Here is a 20,046-nt window from a genome sequence, read left to right as displayed (position 1 = left end):
ACAATTTAACCTGGAATACAAGTCATTTAATTGCATAGTAGTTCCTTAAAAGATGGAGGTGTAAATCAGAGCTAGAACAAAAGTTTGGTGCAGATGGCCTGGCTGTCAGCTCCTGATTAAACAAAGTCGTCATTCTCTAGGATGCTAACCTTGACTTGACACATTAAAATTAGCCACATTTAACATCTTCTTTCCGCAGAAAGTGGGCTGTGATAAAGAAATCGGTTCTAACAAGGTAGAGGATAAGTGCGGTGTCTGTGGAGGGGATAACTCCCATTGTCGAACTGTGAAGGGGACATTCACCAGAACCCCCAGGAAGCTTGGTAAGATGAGGCCTCCCGTGAATTCAGCATCCTTCTCTATGATTTTTAATGTTTGAGACTTCTTTTAGGAGTGCAGCCTTTTCTCTATAAACATAATAAAACATTCACTGCTGGCTTATTTTTATTCAGATGACCTTTTAAGGAACTATTTAAAAAATTTTTGTATTCGTGTCCATAGCATTTGTAAAAAATTATCTACTGAATTGTGATAAAGAACAAATAAATCACTATCAGTTATAGTAGCCAGCTAAAATCTTTGTTTTGTTTTATTTTGCATTTAATAAAATGCAGTAGACCCAATTATTAGAATTGGGTGCTTACTTTGAATTTTCATAAATTGTTGATCAGAAGTTTAAAATAATCACAAAATGTTAGTTACAACTTAAAATATTATATTATTTTTGCTTCTTTTACTTTAAAAGTGAACAAGTTTTACCTGTTTATAAACCTACACATCTAGGGTCCACATTGCACATAACTTTTAAAATTTTATTTAAACAAAATTGAGGTACAAGTGAAAATAACCTGAGGTATAATTGCTTATGTGTGTGAATGTCTGTGCTTATTAAACAATCAATGACCTGGATTTAGTCATATGGTAAATTTCAACAGCTGGAACAACAACAACAAAAAAACCCAAAATAATATGCAAAAATAGTAACCATTTTATTATTATCCATTTGAATATTCATTAAATATTTAGATGCAAACATTTATCATTAAACTTTTTGAGTTTGTTACACATTTTATTTAGTTATTCAATAAGCATTTATTGGGCAAATGTTTCTGAAAATTCTGCACTTAAAAACAAATTTGATGTGGCGCTTTCCTTAAGAAACATTTCTTATATTACCCAAAGCCCTGTCAGTATGCAGTTGTCTTTTGTAGAATGATAGAAAATAAAATCAAACAAAGAGAGTTGGTTTACTTTGATTGAGTACATTGTTGTGACAGTAGTTTTCCCTTTAGGAAGAAAAGAACATATAAAAAAAGTTGATCTTCATCCAAATGGAATTATTCTCTTAGTTCTTTTTATTCTCATTATAACTCATCTATCCAACCCAAGCCAATTCCACAATACCTGCTTTGCTCTTTGATATATTGAGGGTGGCGGAGCTGGGTGACTCTATTCTAATATGTTTTTCTTAGGCATTCCTCACTCGAGCTCTGGATGTTTGTTATTCCTGTGTGATAATTTACTATGTTTTGTACCTTGAACATTGTTAAAAAGTAAATACTGCCATTCCCAGCTGATTATATTATTTTAATAAAGCAAACAGAATTAGAATGGTATATGTAATATTTTGGTGGAGTAAAATGTAATTTTCTCCATCTTTTTATGAAGTGATTTACTGTGCTTTACTGCAATTACATATTATTATTTTAGATGTAAAATAATTCATTTTGTTTATTTCCAGTGTGAATTAATGAAAAAAGTTTTTGCCGTCTCATTTATTCTATATATTGTGTGTAATATGAGGTAGTGATACTTTTTTTTTTCAGATACCTCAAAAATTATGCTAAACCTGCAAATCAAGGTCGGAAGAACAGAAGAAATCTTTCATCAATCATACAGATTTAAACTGTTGAAAGATGATCTAACATCCATTTCTTTGCACTAAGGCTGTCATAGTCATTCAATAGACTAATTAACCTTTTCCAACAGGGAAACATTTAAGCAAGAGGTGCCATAAAGAATTGAAGTTGCTGGAAAATGAAATCTGCAAGTATTCAACTTCAAATCACCTATATCATTTCTCATTCATGCTTAGTCTTACTTTCATTGACTATTAACAGTTTATTGGCATTGGCTAACTATTATAAATGCATTTTGACTTCAGCATATAAAATTACAGGACATATTTTTAACTTACCTAATAATATATATATACATACACACACACATATAGCTTATATAGTCAATGAAACAGCAAGACTTTGACAAACATGAAACCTCCACTAATTAAAGACATTCTATTTAAGGGAAAACGAGAGGCGCCTTCACTTTACCCAAAGGAGCTCGTAATATTTCTCTTGCTGAAACAAGGGAAGCTAAAAATGTACTGGGTAAGTTGTAGCGAACCGCAGAAAGATGGGCATCCATAAATGGCATCAAGCTGTTTCACTGTCCTTGGCATCTTACACGTTACTCATAGCCACTGAGCACTCAGGCACACATGGTACTTTCCATGTACTGGACTTCTCCCTGGCTCAGGTGCCTAAAACCTGACCCCCAAATTACTATTTCATTTAGTTAAGCACTTAGTGAACATTGTGACTACCCACAGGTAGATAGTAATTGTCTATGTATAAATGACAGACATGTTTCTTTCTGATTCCATCAGCAATTATTAATTTATAACTGAATTTCTGTCAGTAGTCATCCTGTAGTATATGAATTGGATGTTTTATAAGCTATCAGTTGCATCATCTTCCTATATTTGCTTACTTTTTAATGGAAATGAGATGTAACACTTGATTTCTCTATTTTGCCCTGACTATTGTTGATTTATAGTTGGGGTCTTAATTCTAAATTATCTTAAGATAATTTTTAGAACTTGTGATAATACTAAGAAAGCATGTTACATATAAAATTTACTATAAGAGAACTGATAATGTGATTTTAAAACCCAAGGCCACCCATTAAGCATATTGAATTAATTAATTAATTAGTTTGTTTATTTGCACTAGAAGCTTGAGGTTAGGGTGCATATAACGGCAATGTTTGACAACCTGCAGACATTTTCCAACCAAATGGTTTGGTCAAATTTATAACACATTTTATCACATTCCCACTATAATACTTGTTGAAAGCTTAAAATTAATTACTTACCACAAGAAAAATGCTCACTGATTTCCCCTTTGTAATTTTTAGAATAAGGCAGGTTTTAAATACGAAGATATTTTATTAATTAAAAGTTTACTTACACTCGCCTCTTATGCTTTTAAAATAACATATATGCTGATAAAATATTTTCATAAGTTCAACTAATACTCTAAAAATTGGTCCCACTTCAAAAGAGTGGTTTATAAAACTAAAATCACGTAGAGGGACACAGGAAAGTACCAAATTTGCCTGAATTGTTGTGGACACAATTCACAGGCCAGCACAAAATAAATGGCTAACAAATTGGAAAGAAGATTAATTCTTCTCTTCCTCTTTAATTAAGAAAGAAAAAGGTTTCCTCTAATCTCATGCCAGATGTCACACCAGCTACCAGTGCTTTGAAGTTAATTTCTGAAACTGCTTCTTTCGGTTTATGTGTGCCCTCTTCTGCATGCAGAAGCAGTAAGAATGTAGTGCTCAACTAACCATGGTTGTTGCTTTTGTTTTCTTTGCTTCCTACAATATTCACTACACATGCAAAGGGTACCTTAAGATGTTTGATATACCCCCTGGTGCCAGACATGTGTTAATCCAAGAAGACGAGGCTTCTCCTCATATTCTTGGTAAGTGTTTCTATCCGCTGCCTCTGCTTTAATGTGCACTTCAGTGTGGAAATGTCAAAGAAATCATATCTATATATAGATCTATGTGTATAGGTGCATATATGTATATATAGATATATATGTAGAAATGTATATGTATACATTAGATATGCAGGATTCAAGTTACATATAAATGTATTATTATGTGATTATTGGTCTGTTCTCCCGACTATTCTTTCATTAAAACAAGAAATATTCAAAAATAGAGCTTTTAATTTTTGTTAAAACCTCAGTTAGTTCATTATTACATGAAGAAAAAAATCATTTGACAGATTTATACATGTGCATTTTTGCTCTGCATTAGAGGATGACAAAAAATTATGTTAAAATGCACTAAATTAAGGATAATATCAGAAAATTTGCCATATTTTGACAAATTAGTTCTGATATTTTGGTTTATGCCATACTGTATGCCTTGCCTTACTTTTGTTGCATTTTAAGTTCTTTGACTAAAAAGCAACCACATGTGAATTTTACTTGTCTAATGAAAATTTTCCTAATATCTGTTATGTGTCCAGTTTCTGACTGGTACATGCAGATCCATGTGCATGGCTGTTTATAATTTCCAAAAGAAGATTCTTTTCCTCCTGTATAAGGGGATCATGTCGAAATGCACTTCAAAGTATATGTACAAATATAAACATAACTTTCACATAGTCCTTGACCTATTAAAGCACTAAGATTTCTGAAACTAAGGTGTCATCTGTCAACCCCATGAAAATATGTAGAAAATTGTTTTTTAAAATGTATGACTTAAAAATGGTATTTCATAGAATAGTTTTAGCATTTAAATTATATTCTCTACTAGGTTCTATGACAGTGTAGCAGTAAGCTGTAGTTATTTACAGTAATTAAAATTAATTATTTTTTATCCTTAGCATTCAGATTATTATCCTTGGAAAAAATAGACTAGTTTAAAAGCTCAGGGGGCAAGGGAAAGTGGTGGGGGGTAGGCAGAGACAAATGTATTTGAAAAAATAAATTAATTTAAAAAAATAAAAGCTCAGTAAGAATAAATCTATTTAACTTAAATTACTCATGTTTTCTGTACATTTGCAGTAATGGTAATAATATGAAATTTTATTTTCTAACATCATTATATGCTGATAAATATCTCCAAACTTGAATATTTCATTTATTTTTTATCCATTAAGAAAGTATTTTATTTTATAATATATAGCAGATCTATAATAGATTAAAGAGCTTTACTAGCCATATAAGCAGAGGATATGGCCTTGGAATTTTATAGTTATAAGAACTAAAAATCAGTTCAATTTTGTTGAGTGCCTATAAATATTTTGACTAACTTGAAAGAGATACACAGTAAATAAATAAGCCATTATGTTGCATGCTGAACTAACGTACATGATTTGCATTAATTGTCATAGAAGTATCCAGTATTTTCAAAATATTCTCATGTTTCTGAGGAAATGTACAGGACTGAGTGAGTTTAAACTGTTAACCTCTTTGACAATATTTTCAAATGGGAATATTTCCTAAGTTTTATCCTCAGTGTAAGTTTCTTACTATTGCTTTTGACTAGTTAGAAGTCATTCTTGAGGATTTTAAATGCCTATTGAAGGAAATGGGATGCATATCAGAACTAACACTCATTTCGATTTGTTTGATACTAAGAAACAGTCTTTGATTTATAGAAGGCTTAATGTGGATCATCAAATCTGGATACGATAAAATAAAATGTCTGCTGGTTCCTCGTTTTCCTTCCGTTAGCTATTAAGAACCAGGCTACAGGCCACTATATTTTAAACGGCAAAGGGGAAGAAGCTAAGTCGCGGACCTTCATCGACCTTGGCGTGGAATGGGATTATAACATTGAAGATGACATTGAAACTCTTCACACCGATGGACCTCTACACGATCCTGTTATTGTTCTGGTATGTGGCGTCACGGGCTCACTATTTAGCTAGATTCGTTACAGTTTTGTTATTAACTTACCTGAAAACACGTTTATCTTAAACATGGAATACTTAGTTGATTGGTTTAAAATAATTCCATTTATCTAGGTCAAAAATTAATTGTCTAAATGTATGTGAGTTTATTTTTGGATTATCATTCTGTTCCACAGGTTAGATAATTTTACAGAAAATATATAATAATCGAAATTGTAAGTGTGAATGATTGGCAATCAGAAGCTCTCTTTCACTTTTATATAATTGCGCTGCATTCCTTTCCAGCTGCACAGGTGTCTTGTCTTAGAGCCTGCCGTGTAACCTTCAGGGAAGATGGCCTGGGGACTCTGCCCACTGAGAGGGGTGTGGACACAGGGAACAGTGGGCTGCAGTGACAAGGAGATTTGCAGCTAGAACAGAGGGCTGTGGACAAGCAGTGCTCTGTCACCATGGCCTGCCTTCTCCTTGCTAAGGGATCGGAACGGCAGGCAGCGGGGCAGGGAGGCCCGAAGCTCGGTGGCCAGGCCGTCTGGAGTTGAAAGCATTAGATGTTTTGCCTAGCGTGTGAGAGCCAGTGCTTGATTTTTTAATGCTGTTTTAAAAGCAAAGACGAAGGGGAAGAAAAAAGAGCAAAATCCAGATAACTGCATCCTTCATTTTAGTCATTTAGTATCACTTGATTTCTCAAACAGAAGCTGTTTTTAAAAGTTTAGTTTAAAATACCCATGAATTTAACATTTTTTTCCCCTTGTATAATTGGTATAATCCTATAGAAGCTACATGGAAGTCAATAAAAACTATTTTTTAAAAGAATAATTTTCTGCTGTACACAAAATTTAAAAAGCAAATAAAAAACAATATATTTGCAATGCTTTTAAAAATTAATATCCTTGTATATTTATGAAAAAAGATATACCCATTTTACAGAAGAAAGAAAACGTGATGTGAACATGCAATGTACAATAGACAAAATTCAATTAGCTAATAAACTTAGGAAAATTAAACTTTACTCTTTATCAAGTAACTAGCAGCTAAAACAACAGACTTTTGCCCATTCAGTTAGTAAAGATGAAAATTATATAATAGGTGGTGCTGAATTGAGGCACTTTCATATACTATCTCAACTTGAAAGTAACAGTTTTTCTAACTATTCTGAAAAGCCATTCATCAGTGTGTCATAAGCACTATAAAAACTGTTTGTACCTGTTAGCCCCCTAAGGAAAATCAGAAATCATCGAAAAGGTGGGGACAAGTTCTGAAAATACAAGTATTTATGAATAAATAGTTAAATAATACACCTGACCATTAGGATTAAATACTATGCTAACTTTTACAATTACGTTTCCAAGTAATAGTTACTATTTCAGGAACTGTGTGTAACACATTTAGTGAAATAAGCAAATTCAGAGGTCGGGGGGAGAGGGGGAGAGTGTGTGCATGACTGTGTCCACACACACACACACACACACACACACACACACACACACACACACAGTATGCAAGTATCTTGAGAGTATATCCCAAAATTGTAGAAGTAACTTACTCAAGTTTTCTCTGATTTAGTAGAATTATGGATGATTTTTTGTGTGTGTTTTTCTATAATCTATATTTTCTGGAGGGAACTTTATCATCTTTATCATAACAAAACATTTGAAAGAATAATTTTTAAATGCATTAAGGGATATATATAACTTAATGAAATTTACAATGAATCTTATGATAAAGTTATTTTTATAATACAAACCCTTACTCTTCAATGTATGTATTTTTATATTTTTATGGTGAAAGTTTTATATTTTTTTCTTAAACATGAACACTTGTACTTTAGTTGAAACAAAAACATTTTTAGAAACAATGTGAAAGACTTTCAGTTTCAGTAAGAACAATATTCTGAAATATTTTAAATTTTTCATTCATAATTTAAAACTCTCTCAGGTGATTTACATATACCTACTCATGTGTGCATTAGATTATACCTCAGGAGAATGATACCCGCTCTAGCCTGACATATAAGTACATCATCCATGAAGACTCCGCACCTACAATCAACAACAACAATGTCATCCAGGAAGAATTAGACACCTTTGAGTGGGCTTTGAAGAGCTGGTCTCAGTGTTCCAAACCCTGTGGCGGAGGTAACAGTTGAACATATGTATTACATTACAAAGTAATCACATTAAGTCAGTCTTCTTGCTTTTCTGCCTTAAGGATTGACTCTAATTGAGGCCATAATCTGAGAATACCATATATACCATATATAACTAAAATATAAATACAAAGCATTTTTACTGAAATTTCAGACTGTGCAAAGGCTAGGAATCCATCATAGAACAGTAGACCTTCTTAAACTCCCCTTGCCATTTCCCTTGAGTTCCCTCTGTCTCATACCACGTAGTGGTACCGCTAATCACTTTACTCTTCCCAAACTCTCCCACACTCAGTGTCCTCTGGTGCTTGCCTTCCTTCTTTTCCACTCTTGCTTTCCATACCTATGCATTTCTTTTCTATCACTGTTAATAATAATGGAGCTATGAGTTGCACTATGTACCAGACACAGTTTTAAATGCTTTATATATTAATGCATGAATACTCAGAACGCCTCTGTGAAATAGAGACTATCATTATCTCTCTTGTGTTAATGGAGAAACTGAAGCACAGGGAAGGTAAGTAATTTGCCCAGGCAATAACATGCAAATGCAGGAGGTCTGGCTTCTAAGCATATCCTCTTACTACATTTTCCTGCCTCTCTTCCCTCCCTAAGATAAATCCATTAAGCTCTTCTCAAGGTTTCTCAGTTTCTCCCATCATCCATTCCTCTCATTCTGTACAATAATGCTCCAGAATTGATCTGGCCAAGACAGAATTCTCTCCAACAGGCAGAAGGAGGCCAGGGCCTCTCACAATAATGATACTGAATTATTGAAAACAAAAGATTATTAACTGTATAATTTCAAATTCAAGGATATATTTCTAAAGTGTTTTGGGGGGGATATAGGCATAAAGCGTTTTAGTTAATTATGTAAAATGACACTTTATTCATTACAAGATGTTTATTTAATTTGGACCCTTCCTGCTGCCTGCACCCTCAACACTGATTTGGTCACCAGATTTGTTGTATACACCTTTTTGATATCTACCACATCTATCCCTTCCTTACTAAAAACTTCCTTCACAGTTTTGGAAGGGAAGGTTATTACAAAAGTCTCTTAGTCAACTAGCTTTTGATTTTCTTCTCTTCCTTTATTTCCAGCATACTCTTTCTTGAATGAATGAATAAGTGGATTAATGAATGAGTTTAATTATATTATTTCCTTATTCAAATCCTTTAGTCTCCCAATGTGTTGCCCTGAAATACAATATAACATTCAGTATTCTTGCCACGTGAGTAACCTGAATCTAACTATTAAGAGAATATTAAATAAACCCAAATTGTAGGACATTTTTCAAAACAACTGGCCTGTGTACCTCAACTACATTAAAGATAAAGAGTCTTCAGACACTGTTCCTAATTAATCTGATAATTCCATGACAACTAAATATTATTGGTTGGAAAAGCGTTACTATGCAGAACATCATAGGGACAATTGAAAATTTTTGAGTATGGTCAATATATAATACTATTATATCTGCATTAAATATCCTGATTTTAAGAGTTATAGTGTGGTTGTGTAAGGAAATGTGTTTGTTGTGTGATAAATGAAGTACATAGAAGTGAAGGATAAAGATGTTGGTGACTTTACTCCCAAATGGTTGAGCAAAATTTCACATATATATTACATATTAATTATGTATATAAATTATAATATCATTGTAATTGACATATTGTATATAAATATATGTATATATCTTAAATGTGGTGACATGGTAACACAAGGTTAATCTAGATGCAAGACATACAAATGTTTATTGTCCTTTCCTTTCAACTTTCTTTAGGTTTGAAATTTAAAAAAATAAAATTATTTACAAATGTGAAAGTTGGTGGTTAGGGAGACCTTTAATAATCCGCTGTGACATTCAGAACAAAGTCCAAACACTCATCTGGAACTCAAGGTTTTTATATTGGATCCTTTCCTATCTCCCCCCACTTCACACATGAAGCTTCATTCATTCAGAGACATGCAGTTTTCTCTGTTATTTCCTTTGCTTGAAGTACTATTGTGCTTTCTTCCCTTTATTTAAACTGTAAGACTCCGCTCTAGGAAGTGCTGGTCTAGTAAGAGCTCCCTGCCCTCCTCCAGCGGTGAGACTTCCCCCTGTGTGTTCCTTTGGTGCCCCCTGCAGTACGTTGTGTTCATAGCTCTGTGTTGGCAGTGGTTTTCAAACCTGTCCCTGACACTAGATTCTGTACATGCAGAGTCCAGTTTATTAGCAGATGTGCAGTTACCATTTAATAATGTATTTAATTAATGTATAAAATTTATTAAATGTAGGCTCTAAAAAGATAAGTTTGTTTATGTAATTTACTTCTAGACCTTCAGCACCTAGAACAGTGGCTGGCTTACTCTATGCACTCAGTAAATATTTGTTGAATGAATAAATGAATGGATGACCAAATATATAACAGGATGAATAAGTGATTTAATTCAAAGAAACTATTTTCTTTCCCAGGTTTCCAGTACACTAAATACGGATGCCGTAGGAAAAGTGATAATAAAATGGTTCATCGCAGCTTCTGCGAAGTCAACAAAAAGCCAAAACCTATTAGAAGAATGTGCAATATTCAAGAGTGTACACATCCACTGTAAGCATTTGTTTTAACTATCGTACCCTGGGGACAAAGTAATATGTACTAAAATGTCTTTAACTCTCTTTAATTTTAATTTTACTTAAAGCTAATACAGGTACCGATTTAAGTTAGTTAAGTCAATACAGTGGATTTATTTAAAGCTGTAGTTCCCTGCCTTTATTATTCTCCTGCTATTCAAAAACATCACTTTCAGCTGTTATGCTTCTTTTAATATTTGGTACAGCTCCTTCCCTCTCTCTTACGTAAAATGTTTTTGCTTTTGCTGCTTGACTTTTGGGGGCAAGAAGGGGTGAGGGAGGTTTTAGACATTACGTATATTGAATTTCCACTGTGGAAAGTGAATGATTTACCATAGTCGTCCTTCAAATACAGATCCATAGCCCACACTTCTCCATTCCCCAGTACTTTCAGTATTGGTATAGCATATCTTTTACTGATATTAATGTTCAGAGTTTATATTATTTCAATAGCATTCATCTGTCTTACCACTTGAGTCACTTAGTATCCTCCTATTTTGTTTCTTGTAAAACTTTGTTTCTTCTAGAGTTAATGTATGTCTTGACTTTTGTGCATTTTTTACTACTTTTCACTAGTTTGTCCCCAAGCTCTCTTCCATGTATAGCAATCTCCACTAAATACTAAATACTAAACACTCAAGTGTCTTCTTAGAGACAGCTCAGAGAGTTCTGTGTGTTCCAGCTCTGCCCTGGACACCTCATAACTTTCATCCTGGGCGTTGTTTTACCACCTACAATCCAGAGAGAGTCCTACTGCCTCTCTCTGGCATTGCCTGCATTCCTTGTCTTCTTACCTCTTGCTGTAGTCATTTGTTTTGGTGGACCTTATTTTCCAGTAGCTTCATGGAAAAAAAGTACAAATTAAAAACTTATATAAGAATTATATTCTTCTACACCCAAGAAAAACATAAAAAGTTAAAGTGTAATGGTATATAAGAAGTCTTTCTTCCACTCTCTGGATCATTTGGACACACATTTCATTCCAAACTATAATATATATAGCCTTCTGAATTTTGAAACCACTGCTCCCATCGTTTTCCAGACTCCAGTGTTGCTGTTAAAAAGTCATTTGTAATTCTGGTAACCAGTTCTTTCTGTGTGACCTATGTTTGTCATCCTAAGCTTGTAGGATCTTCTTTTCCTTCCCAGCATCCTGAAATTTCACACTGATGAAATTTTACAGTCTTGGTGCTCATCTTTTCTCATCCATCATGTTACATACTTGTAGACTTTTTAAAACATGAAACCAGTGTGTTCCATTTCTGGGAGATTTTCTTATATCTTTGAAAAAAAAAGTCTTTTTTTTTCCAGTGTTCTTTTTTGGGGGGATATTTGTAGTTAGGCTTCCTAGACAGATCTAATTTTCTCTCCTACTGTTTAGTGTTCCACTTGCTGAATTTTTCATTTTTGCTCCTGTGTTCAAGAGAGTTTTAATATCCAAGAACTGTTTAGTTCCTCAAATTTTCCTTTTTTAAGGCATTTGTTTCTTATTTCACAGATGTAATATCTTCTTTTATCTCTTTAAAAATGTTCAAGATTTTTCTCTTTCATAGATTATATCTTTTGAGTTATTCTGTTTTTCCCCCACCTTCATCATTTGCATTAAAGGATTTCTGTGTTTTTGGAATTGTTGGCTGTTCACACATATAAAAGAATGCAGTATTAAACAGGCTGATGGGAAGATTGTTTTGTTTTTTTTTTTTTTTGGTCAAGACTTTGCTGGTGGGCTTCGTTATAGGACGAGCTGGCTGGGTTATTTCATTGAAAGACCCTAAATTATTTGTATATTTAGGGATTTTCTAGTGAAATTCCATAGAATAGATTTAGATTCCATAGAATAGAATCAGTGTCCTGCCAAGGGAGTATAAGCCTACTGTGAAGGGAACTAGGTTCACCTTACCATTCTATATATGGGTTCTTACAGCACCCCTGTTTTCAGTATGGTTTCTTTCTCTGTTGTCTCTTGACTGTATCTTCTGTTGTCCACAAGATAAAAGTCTGATTCACCTTCTACAGAGGACAAACCTCAAGTCTTCTGCAGGGTTACAGGAAGGGTACTTGCCCAGTGGGGCGAAGGATTAGGAGACCTAACTGCCTCCATGTAGACTTTCCGTTGCTCCCCATTTTCAGCCCCTCCATCACCCATGCTTTCACAGTTCACACTTCCACTCGAGGCCATAATTTCTGCAGATTTCTGAAATTCTGCATCATCAGTTTGTTTATCAGCTCCTCCTGCAGACTTAAACTTTATCCTTCCTATGTCTACTGAATGAGCAGCCATACATCCAACTGTTTTCTAGATTCCAAAATTATCTTTTTTTCCCCCAGGTTTTTTTTTTCTCTGTTCTATTTTTCTGCTTTACTGCCATTCTAGGAGTTCCAAGATGGCGTAATATAACCACAGTTGTGTGTCTCATGGAATACCTGTCTTTAAATGAGAGTCGCTACTGGGGCCTTCAAAGTGGAATACAATTTCTTAGTTGCCAGAAATACATCGTACTGCCTGTCTGAGAAGCCAGGGCAATCTTAAACTGTTAATACCTAAGATTGCTAAGGTTATAATGTGGTTGTAGTGTGGTGCCCCATATATGCAGAAAGAAAAACAATTGCAGAGGAGAAGCAACTTTAGAAAGGCTGAATTTAGTATGCCTCAAGTACTTTCTGACAGATTGATAAAGCAGATGTAATTCACGGTGACAGCCCTTTGGGAACTGGTAACCACGTGCAATGAGAACGGTCTGTAATATCATACACTCGGTTGATTTGAAGAGTGCTGTGGGCGTCGACATTGACATGAGAATTTGGCAATGTCTAATGGGAAATCTCTCTGAAAATATTGTTTTGGAAATATTTCTTCCACGTGCATTCAAGCCCTAACTGCACACTGCCTTTACCTTTGTGTGAGACAGTCTTCATGGCAACAGTTGTGGAAATGAAACAGTTACCTCAGAAAAGTAAAACATGACTGAATTAATGATTTCATGAAAAAGCAGCAACAGCCAAAGAAATTCGTGTTAGCAAGAATCAGGTGGATTCCTTTATTATTTCCCTTTCAGATCTTTAACACCATTAGGCAATATCACTGAGAATACACTCGTATTATTTTGTAAACTACCATCATGTCTGAACGTAAGCAGGCATCCTTTAGAGGAGTTTCACAAACCATCTGTTGATCATCCTATAGGAAAGGACTAGCCTTCAGAGTCACTGGGAGGCAGAAAAATACTAAACCATTAAAAATAGAAGTGTCGGGCCTATTATTGCTAGAAAGTTCTAAGGCTTTTTAATTGTTCAATACACCCATCTTTCTGAAAGGGCTTCCTATACTGCCGTGTGCCCCACTGTTTGCACGTCACTTAGAGAGCAGGGAAGTCTAGGCTTGCGGTGCAGGAAGGCGCACATGCTGCATCCCCGTGACCGTGTTCAATGTTCAGTCTTAACCCCCATACCCACAGCTGGGCAGCAGAAGAGTGGGAACATTGCACCAAAACCTGTGGGAGTTCCGGCTACCAGCTTCGCACTGTACGCTGCCTGCAGCCCCTCCATGACGGCACCAACCGCTCTGTGCACAGCAAGTATTGCATGGGGGACCGTCCTGAGAGCCGCCGACCTTGTAACAGAGTGCCCTGCCCAGCCCAGTGGAAAACGGGGCCCTGGAGTGAGGTGGGTGTGTCGATTCTGTGTGCATGTGTTTATGTGTAAGCATATGAAGTATATTTTCATTTGGCTTAGATATCAGGCAGGCTTTGTGTGAATTGAGAAACTCATATTTTGTAATCATTAAGTACCTGGAGATGTTAGAAAAAAAATATTTTAAAACAACGTATTTAAGATAAGCTGGTAGAGGCAAACCACAGTGGGGTGTTTTGAGACATAGCGGAGTCTAAAGATGACTGATCTAACAGCTTTGTTGACTTCACTATTCCTCTGGAGTAAATTCCAAACCCCTGGCACTGAATGCTTCATTTGGCACCTTGATAGCTCTTCTTTTTTTTTAATTGAGATATAATTGACAAACGTTTTATTATTTTCAGGTGTACAATGTAATGATTCGACATTTGTATATACCATAAGAAGTCCTACACTGACTCTTCTTACTCTTTTTTTATTCCAACTGTTTGACCCAGTTTGAATAAAACTCTTACTGTTCCAAATAGGCTCTGCCAGTTAGAGCCTCCTACCTTTCGGTAGGTTGGCCCTTCACCCTCCTCCTATCTAACCATCTCTAATCTACCAAGGCTCATCTCCACAGCCTAAGACACAACCTTCTGGACATGCCTTTCCCAAAGTCCCTCCTGTGCATTCCAAAGGCATACTGTTTATGGCAGAGTATTCTAACGCCTGTCCTTGAGTCTGTGCTTACCACTAATCCACCCACTGCTCGAGAACCATGTGCTTTACCTCCCCCGTCCCCAGCCAGTGCCTGGGGACACAATGTTTGTTTGGTGACTGGCTGACGCAGTGGTAGGATGCCTGAATTTGCCCCACGCCTTTGCTGTTTGTAAAGACTGATAATGAGGAGTCAAGGAGATGAGCTTAGAGAGGAAAGGGCATCGAAAAGCAGCTGAGGAGGAGGAAGTGGAGAGCAGGCCCAAGAAGGAAGGACAGACAAGTGAAGGTCACCCGAACAGGCCATAATGGCAATTCATGTTCCTTTCCCCTCAGAGTCCTGGAATGAGGGCCCCTCCTCAGTAGCTCCTATCTAGAACAATAGCATAGACATTTCTGAGCATAGTTTTAGAGCAGTTAGCCCCTTCATTAAAGCAGTGAATTTATGAGACTGGAGTAATAGCGGTTCCAAAGAGGTTGAATTAACCAAGGTCGCATGTCAGTAAGTGCTGCCGTCTGTAAGGAAGGTGAGAAGACGGCAAAGGCAATACCACGATCAGCTCCCTAAAAACGGGCGCCACTACTGCTTTTAGGCACTGTGCAGATAATTCACATTATAATACTAATGGCTCCTTTCAGAGCAGATATTTATTACATGCCGGCCATAATTTTTACATGCCTTGTCCCCTTTGCCTTCATTTACAATCCTGTGAGACAAGTAGTATTATTCCAGCTTTCAGAGATAAAGCACGATGCCCAGGCTGGTAAATGACAGAGCCAGAGTATAAACCTAGGTTTATCTGTCTCCAAACCCCAGGGTAAAATCACTTCCATAGAGAAACAGCGCCAGAGCTGTGTGTACACACATGTGTGTGTGTGTGTGTGCATGCGTGTGTGTGCGCACATGAGCGAAGGGAGAAAGACAGTCTTGGTGCAATAAACGCCTATAATCGCAGCCTTTGTCTCTGTAGTGTTCCGTGACCTGCGGCGATGGGACGGAGGTGAGGCAGGTCCTCTGCAGGGCTGGAGACCACTGCGACGGGGAGAAGCCCGAGTCCGTCAGAGCTTGTCAGCTGCCTCCCTGTAATGGTAGGTGGGACACTAACTGGTTTCACTGCTCCAGCAATGGTTTTTATGCATCAAAAAGCAGAATTTCCTTTCAGAACAAGTTTGGGAACTTCTGTTTGCTTATCAAAAAATAACCAAAGGAAAACAGTCTTAAAAAATTAGCCTGATATAATTCTTAAGAAAGGTGCTGGAGGCCGTGGCCAAGTCACCCTGCGCTGCAGTGCCCCGCAGCGCCGATTCGGCAGCAGTGAGCGCTGGGGTGAGAGCTGTGTTGTGTACACTTGGCGTCTGTCAATTTGTGTTTCTAGAAAGGCTGCTTCTTTTCTCTCTCTCTAATTTTCTTTCTAACCTCCCATCATTGTAAAACCATAATAGTGCAGGTTTTGAATGTTTTACTAAAATTATTCAACACAGAACGTGTGGATGAGACATGCCAGTCAGAAAGCCATTTCCAATACCTGGCACCCATTACATGCCCTCCCCCAGGGTGATTTCGGAATAGACGCCTTGCATACATGCAAAACTTTGCCTAACTTACTCTCTTGCTTTAGTGCAAGAGTAGAGTCGATTTAATTTAAAAATAGACATTGATTTGCTACTGTAAAACATAAAATAAATAAATAAATAAATATATATATATATATATATATATATATCTCTATATATATATATATAGAGATATATATATATATATCTCTATATATATATATAGGACGGTTTCAGTTTCTGGAACACTGTCTCCTTCCTTCTTTTCTGTGCGGGTTCTGTTTACACCTGGCTGTCCTCTCTGCCGGTTCAGCTGCTTCCCCTTCTTTCCCTACATACCTCTGCCTCTTCCCTCCCTGTCTGCACCCTGCTTCTCTCTTCCCCGTGTCTTCCTGACTCTCCTTTTCCACCCCCTACCATTTCTCTACCACATGTGCCTGTCTCTCTCCCCAGCCTCATACATTCTCTCTCTCTGTCCTTGCCTTATCTTCCTTCCCCCCCCCCCCCACCACAAGCTGCTTCTTAAATGCAGTTCCACTACACCTGTGCCTAATGACAGCTCTGGACACTGCTCTGATGTACTAGTGAGACTCGGGACAAGAGAAAGTTCCTTTTTGTTGGCCTACAGCATTGTAATTGAGCCATTGATTGAATATTAACATGTGCGAAAAGGTATCTTCTTTTTTCAAGAAAATTTGCAAAGCACTATTTTATCAAATGGCTAACTTTTTTGAGGAAATTTCAGGCTTCAAGTCTTTTAAACCTCATCAATTTTCATTTGAAGTGTGTAGTGGCATGAACAAGAATGACCATGAGAGGGAGACAAAGGACTTGTACCGAGTCCAGCACAAGTAACTCCCTTTTTTTATTACAAAACCTTTTTATTACAAAACCATCAGCATGTAATTCTGTAACATAACACTATCACACTCAGGCACACCATTTTAGGTGAAATATGCAAATGAAAACTATAAACTATTACAATACTATTACCCTGCCAACCACACTCTAGCAAGTGCTACTTCTGCCAGACCCTGTATATTCAGTCATTTTTCTCTGGAAAGTATATCTGAAAGCTTAATACACAAGTCAAATCCAAAAGAACAAGCTTTTTACTCTGAAGCCTGAAAGCTTAGTTACCCTAATATTCTATTCTCATGTAGGCATTACTGGCAGGAGGCTGAATAGTATGTGAGGAAGCTTTATTGATCTTAATAAGCTGATAGAGCTATCTATTTCTGCAAATATACTTAATTATTGGCAAGAATTTGTTTGATTCTCTTCCTTTATCCAAAAGAAAATGTTTTTACTGTAAAACAGAGGTGCTGATGAGAAGACATGACTATGTTAGTGATCCCACATCCTTTTAGCTGCGCTCTTGCTCCAAAACAATTTTAAGAGTTCTAAGAGGCCACGTATCTCTTCCATATATCAAGCAAGTAAGTAATACTTCCCATCAGAGTCTCAAGCTGCAATTAGGATCAAATGGCCTTTTGAGACACTGTGTAAAAGCACTTTTCCTGAACTCCTTATAATGATCTGCGCGTGGAGTGAAAAACCTAAAACGCTTCCTTAATTCTGATGATTCTGCCCTATGAACCCTGTTCTAGGCTGCATTTTGATTGTACTATTTATTGGCACTATTAAGTCCTTCCCATCTATCTCGAGGCAAATTACCATAAACCAAATGTATTCCTTTGCTTTCATTTTTTCCAGGATCTCTCTCCCTTTACCCTCTCCCATGCAGTAGCATATTCTGGCCATCGTTAGACCCAGGCTGTGAACCCGCCCCTGCAGTGCCAAGCTGCTCACACTTGGAGACAGGGGCCCCTTGCGCCATCTTCTTCAACTCTGAGAGAGTGGGCACTTTGAACTGGGCCACATAAGTTAGAAAGTTTAAAAGACTTGGGACGAAAACAAGGGTGACGGGGGTGAAGAGTCAGAAGAAAAAGAGAGTACCGGGTCAGATAAGGTCCATTATCCTAGGGCTGGAGCCTTAGACACATAGGAAGAAGAAAATAGTTTGCTTCTTAAGATACAGGCAAAGAAAAAGTCACTTAGGTATGATGACAAATTGATATTTGAGGAGAAACCCGTTAAGGTGATTTTCAGGCATTCTTACTATAATTAGAAGATTACCCTAGCTAATATAAAACACTCAAACACATCATGCTATATAATACAGCTGTGAATGTCAGGCAAATATAAGTCATTCCACAATCTGAGATGTGGGCATGGTTTTGTAACTCCAAGAGGTAATATTATAATTTCTAATACATAATAAACAAGGGAGGTATTTTTAGCCCTCCTAATGGCCTTGCCAACTGATCCTTTTTATTTTTTTTTTCAAACTTTAGAAAAGAGATTTTTTAAATGCTGTGGCAAGTTACATAACATGTTCCTTACCTAGCAATAGAGTTTTACCCAATAATACATCTAATCAAGATGTCATCTTAGCTTTTTCTTTGGTAATACATGTTTAAGATTTAATTTGTTCCAACAGGTCTCTAGTATATATTTTTATTTTACATTTAATATAGAGACTACTCCATTAGAAATACAGAAGTACAATAAAATAAACTAGATGCCTCTTTAGAGCCTAAAAATATTTGTTAACCCTATTTTCTCATTAGAAAATCAGATGAATGTTCCTAGTGGAGATATTAAAATGGTGGTCAACCCAAGTGCTTTGCATGTAAAGACCTACTTATTTCGGTGGATTCATCCTAATGCTGATATTTTTAATGCAAAGGCTCACATGGACAACTCCCATCGATGTCTGATTTTACTTAAATCTTTTTATAGTCAATTTTATTTTCTCTCCTCCTTATATTTATATGATGTACTTTTTATTAATTTTCACAGATGAGCCATGTTTGGGAGATAAATCTATATTCTGTCAAATGGAGGTGCTGGCGCGATACTGCTCCATACCAGGATACAACAAGTTATGTTGTGAGTCCTGCAGTAAGCGCAGTAGCACCCTGCCACCACCATTCCTTCCTGAAGCTGCTGAAACTCAGGATGATGTTATCTTTAACCCCAGTGACCTCGACCTCGCTGGATCTCTAATGATGCCTACATCTTTGGTTCCTTACTATTCAGAGACTCCTGCTGAGAGGAAGAAACCTTTGAGCAGGATCTCTTCAGTGGGAGGTCCAAGTGCATATGCTGCTTTCAGGCCAAACAGTAAACCTGATGGTGCTAACTTACCCCAGAGGAGTGCTCTGCACACAGGGAGTGAGGCTGTGGGACAGGGCTCCCCTGCCACCAGGAGTGGCCCCCTCACTTCATCTTCACCAATGGCTGCTTCCCCCTCCCTTGCAGCCCGTGAATCAATAGGTGCTTCTTCTCAGGCAAGAACCTCAAAGAAAGATGAAAAGATGATTGACAGGAGACATCCAATAAGCTCAACCACCTTGGAAAGATGAGAAGGTGAACCTAAAAAGCTAGAAATCAGAGGAAAGCCTGGCCAAGCTCCCTCTCCCGCGTGGTGCATATCGCTTCATTAAAGTGAAAATCTCCATTGATTGTCAACTCATTTTACCTGTAAAGGGAAGAACAGAAAGTGCTGGTTCACTTTCTAGTTTCTTTCCTCATTTTTTTTTTGTTCTACATTGACTAATTTACCAGAATTCGTTGGAAGAAAGCACCAAAGAGTATTAACAGAAGGAAAA

At 36.7% G+C, this 20,046-nt stretch overlaps 1 protein-coding gene across 1 annotated transcript in view; it reads left to right on the top strand.

The window, feature by feature from the left end:
• The window catches only part of ADAMTS3 (ADAM metallopeptidase with thrombospondin type 1 motif 3), a 216,543-nt gene extending 196,743 nt beyond the window's left edge, over window positions 1-19,800 (top strand). The window contains exons 15-22 of the mRNA XM_054591487.1: window positions 200-323; window positions 3,693-3,773; window positions 5,544-5,707; window positions 7,692-7,857; window positions 10,331-10,463; window positions 13,942-14,149; window positions 15,787-15,904; window positions 19,235-19,800. Coding sequence (XP_054447462.1) covers window positions 200-323; window positions 3,693-3,773; window positions 5,544-5,707; window positions 7,692-7,857; window positions 10,331-10,463; window positions 13,942-14,149; window positions 15,787-15,904; window positions 19,235-19,800 — 1,560 coding nt within the window. The remainder of the gene's footprint in view (window positions 1-199; window positions 324-3,692; window positions 3,774-5,543; window positions 5,708-7,691; window positions 7,858-10,330; window positions 10,464-13,941; window positions 14,150-15,786; window positions 15,905-19,234) is intronic.
• Window positions 19,801-20,046: the final 246 nt, after the last annotated feature.

The sequence above is a fragment of the Pteronotus mesoamericanus genome, unplaced genomic scaffold (genome assembly GCF_021234165.1).
Source record: "Pteronotus mesoamericanus isolate MK-2021 breed Mesoamerican mustached bat unplaced genomic scaffold, CSHL_Meso_final contig_130, whole genome shotgun sequence".
NCBI classification, from domain to species: Eukaryota; Metazoa; Chordata; class Mammalia; order Chiroptera; family Mormoopidae; genus Pteronotus; species Pteronotus mesoamericanus.
This window is presented reverse-complemented; position numbering and strand designations above follow the sequence as displayed.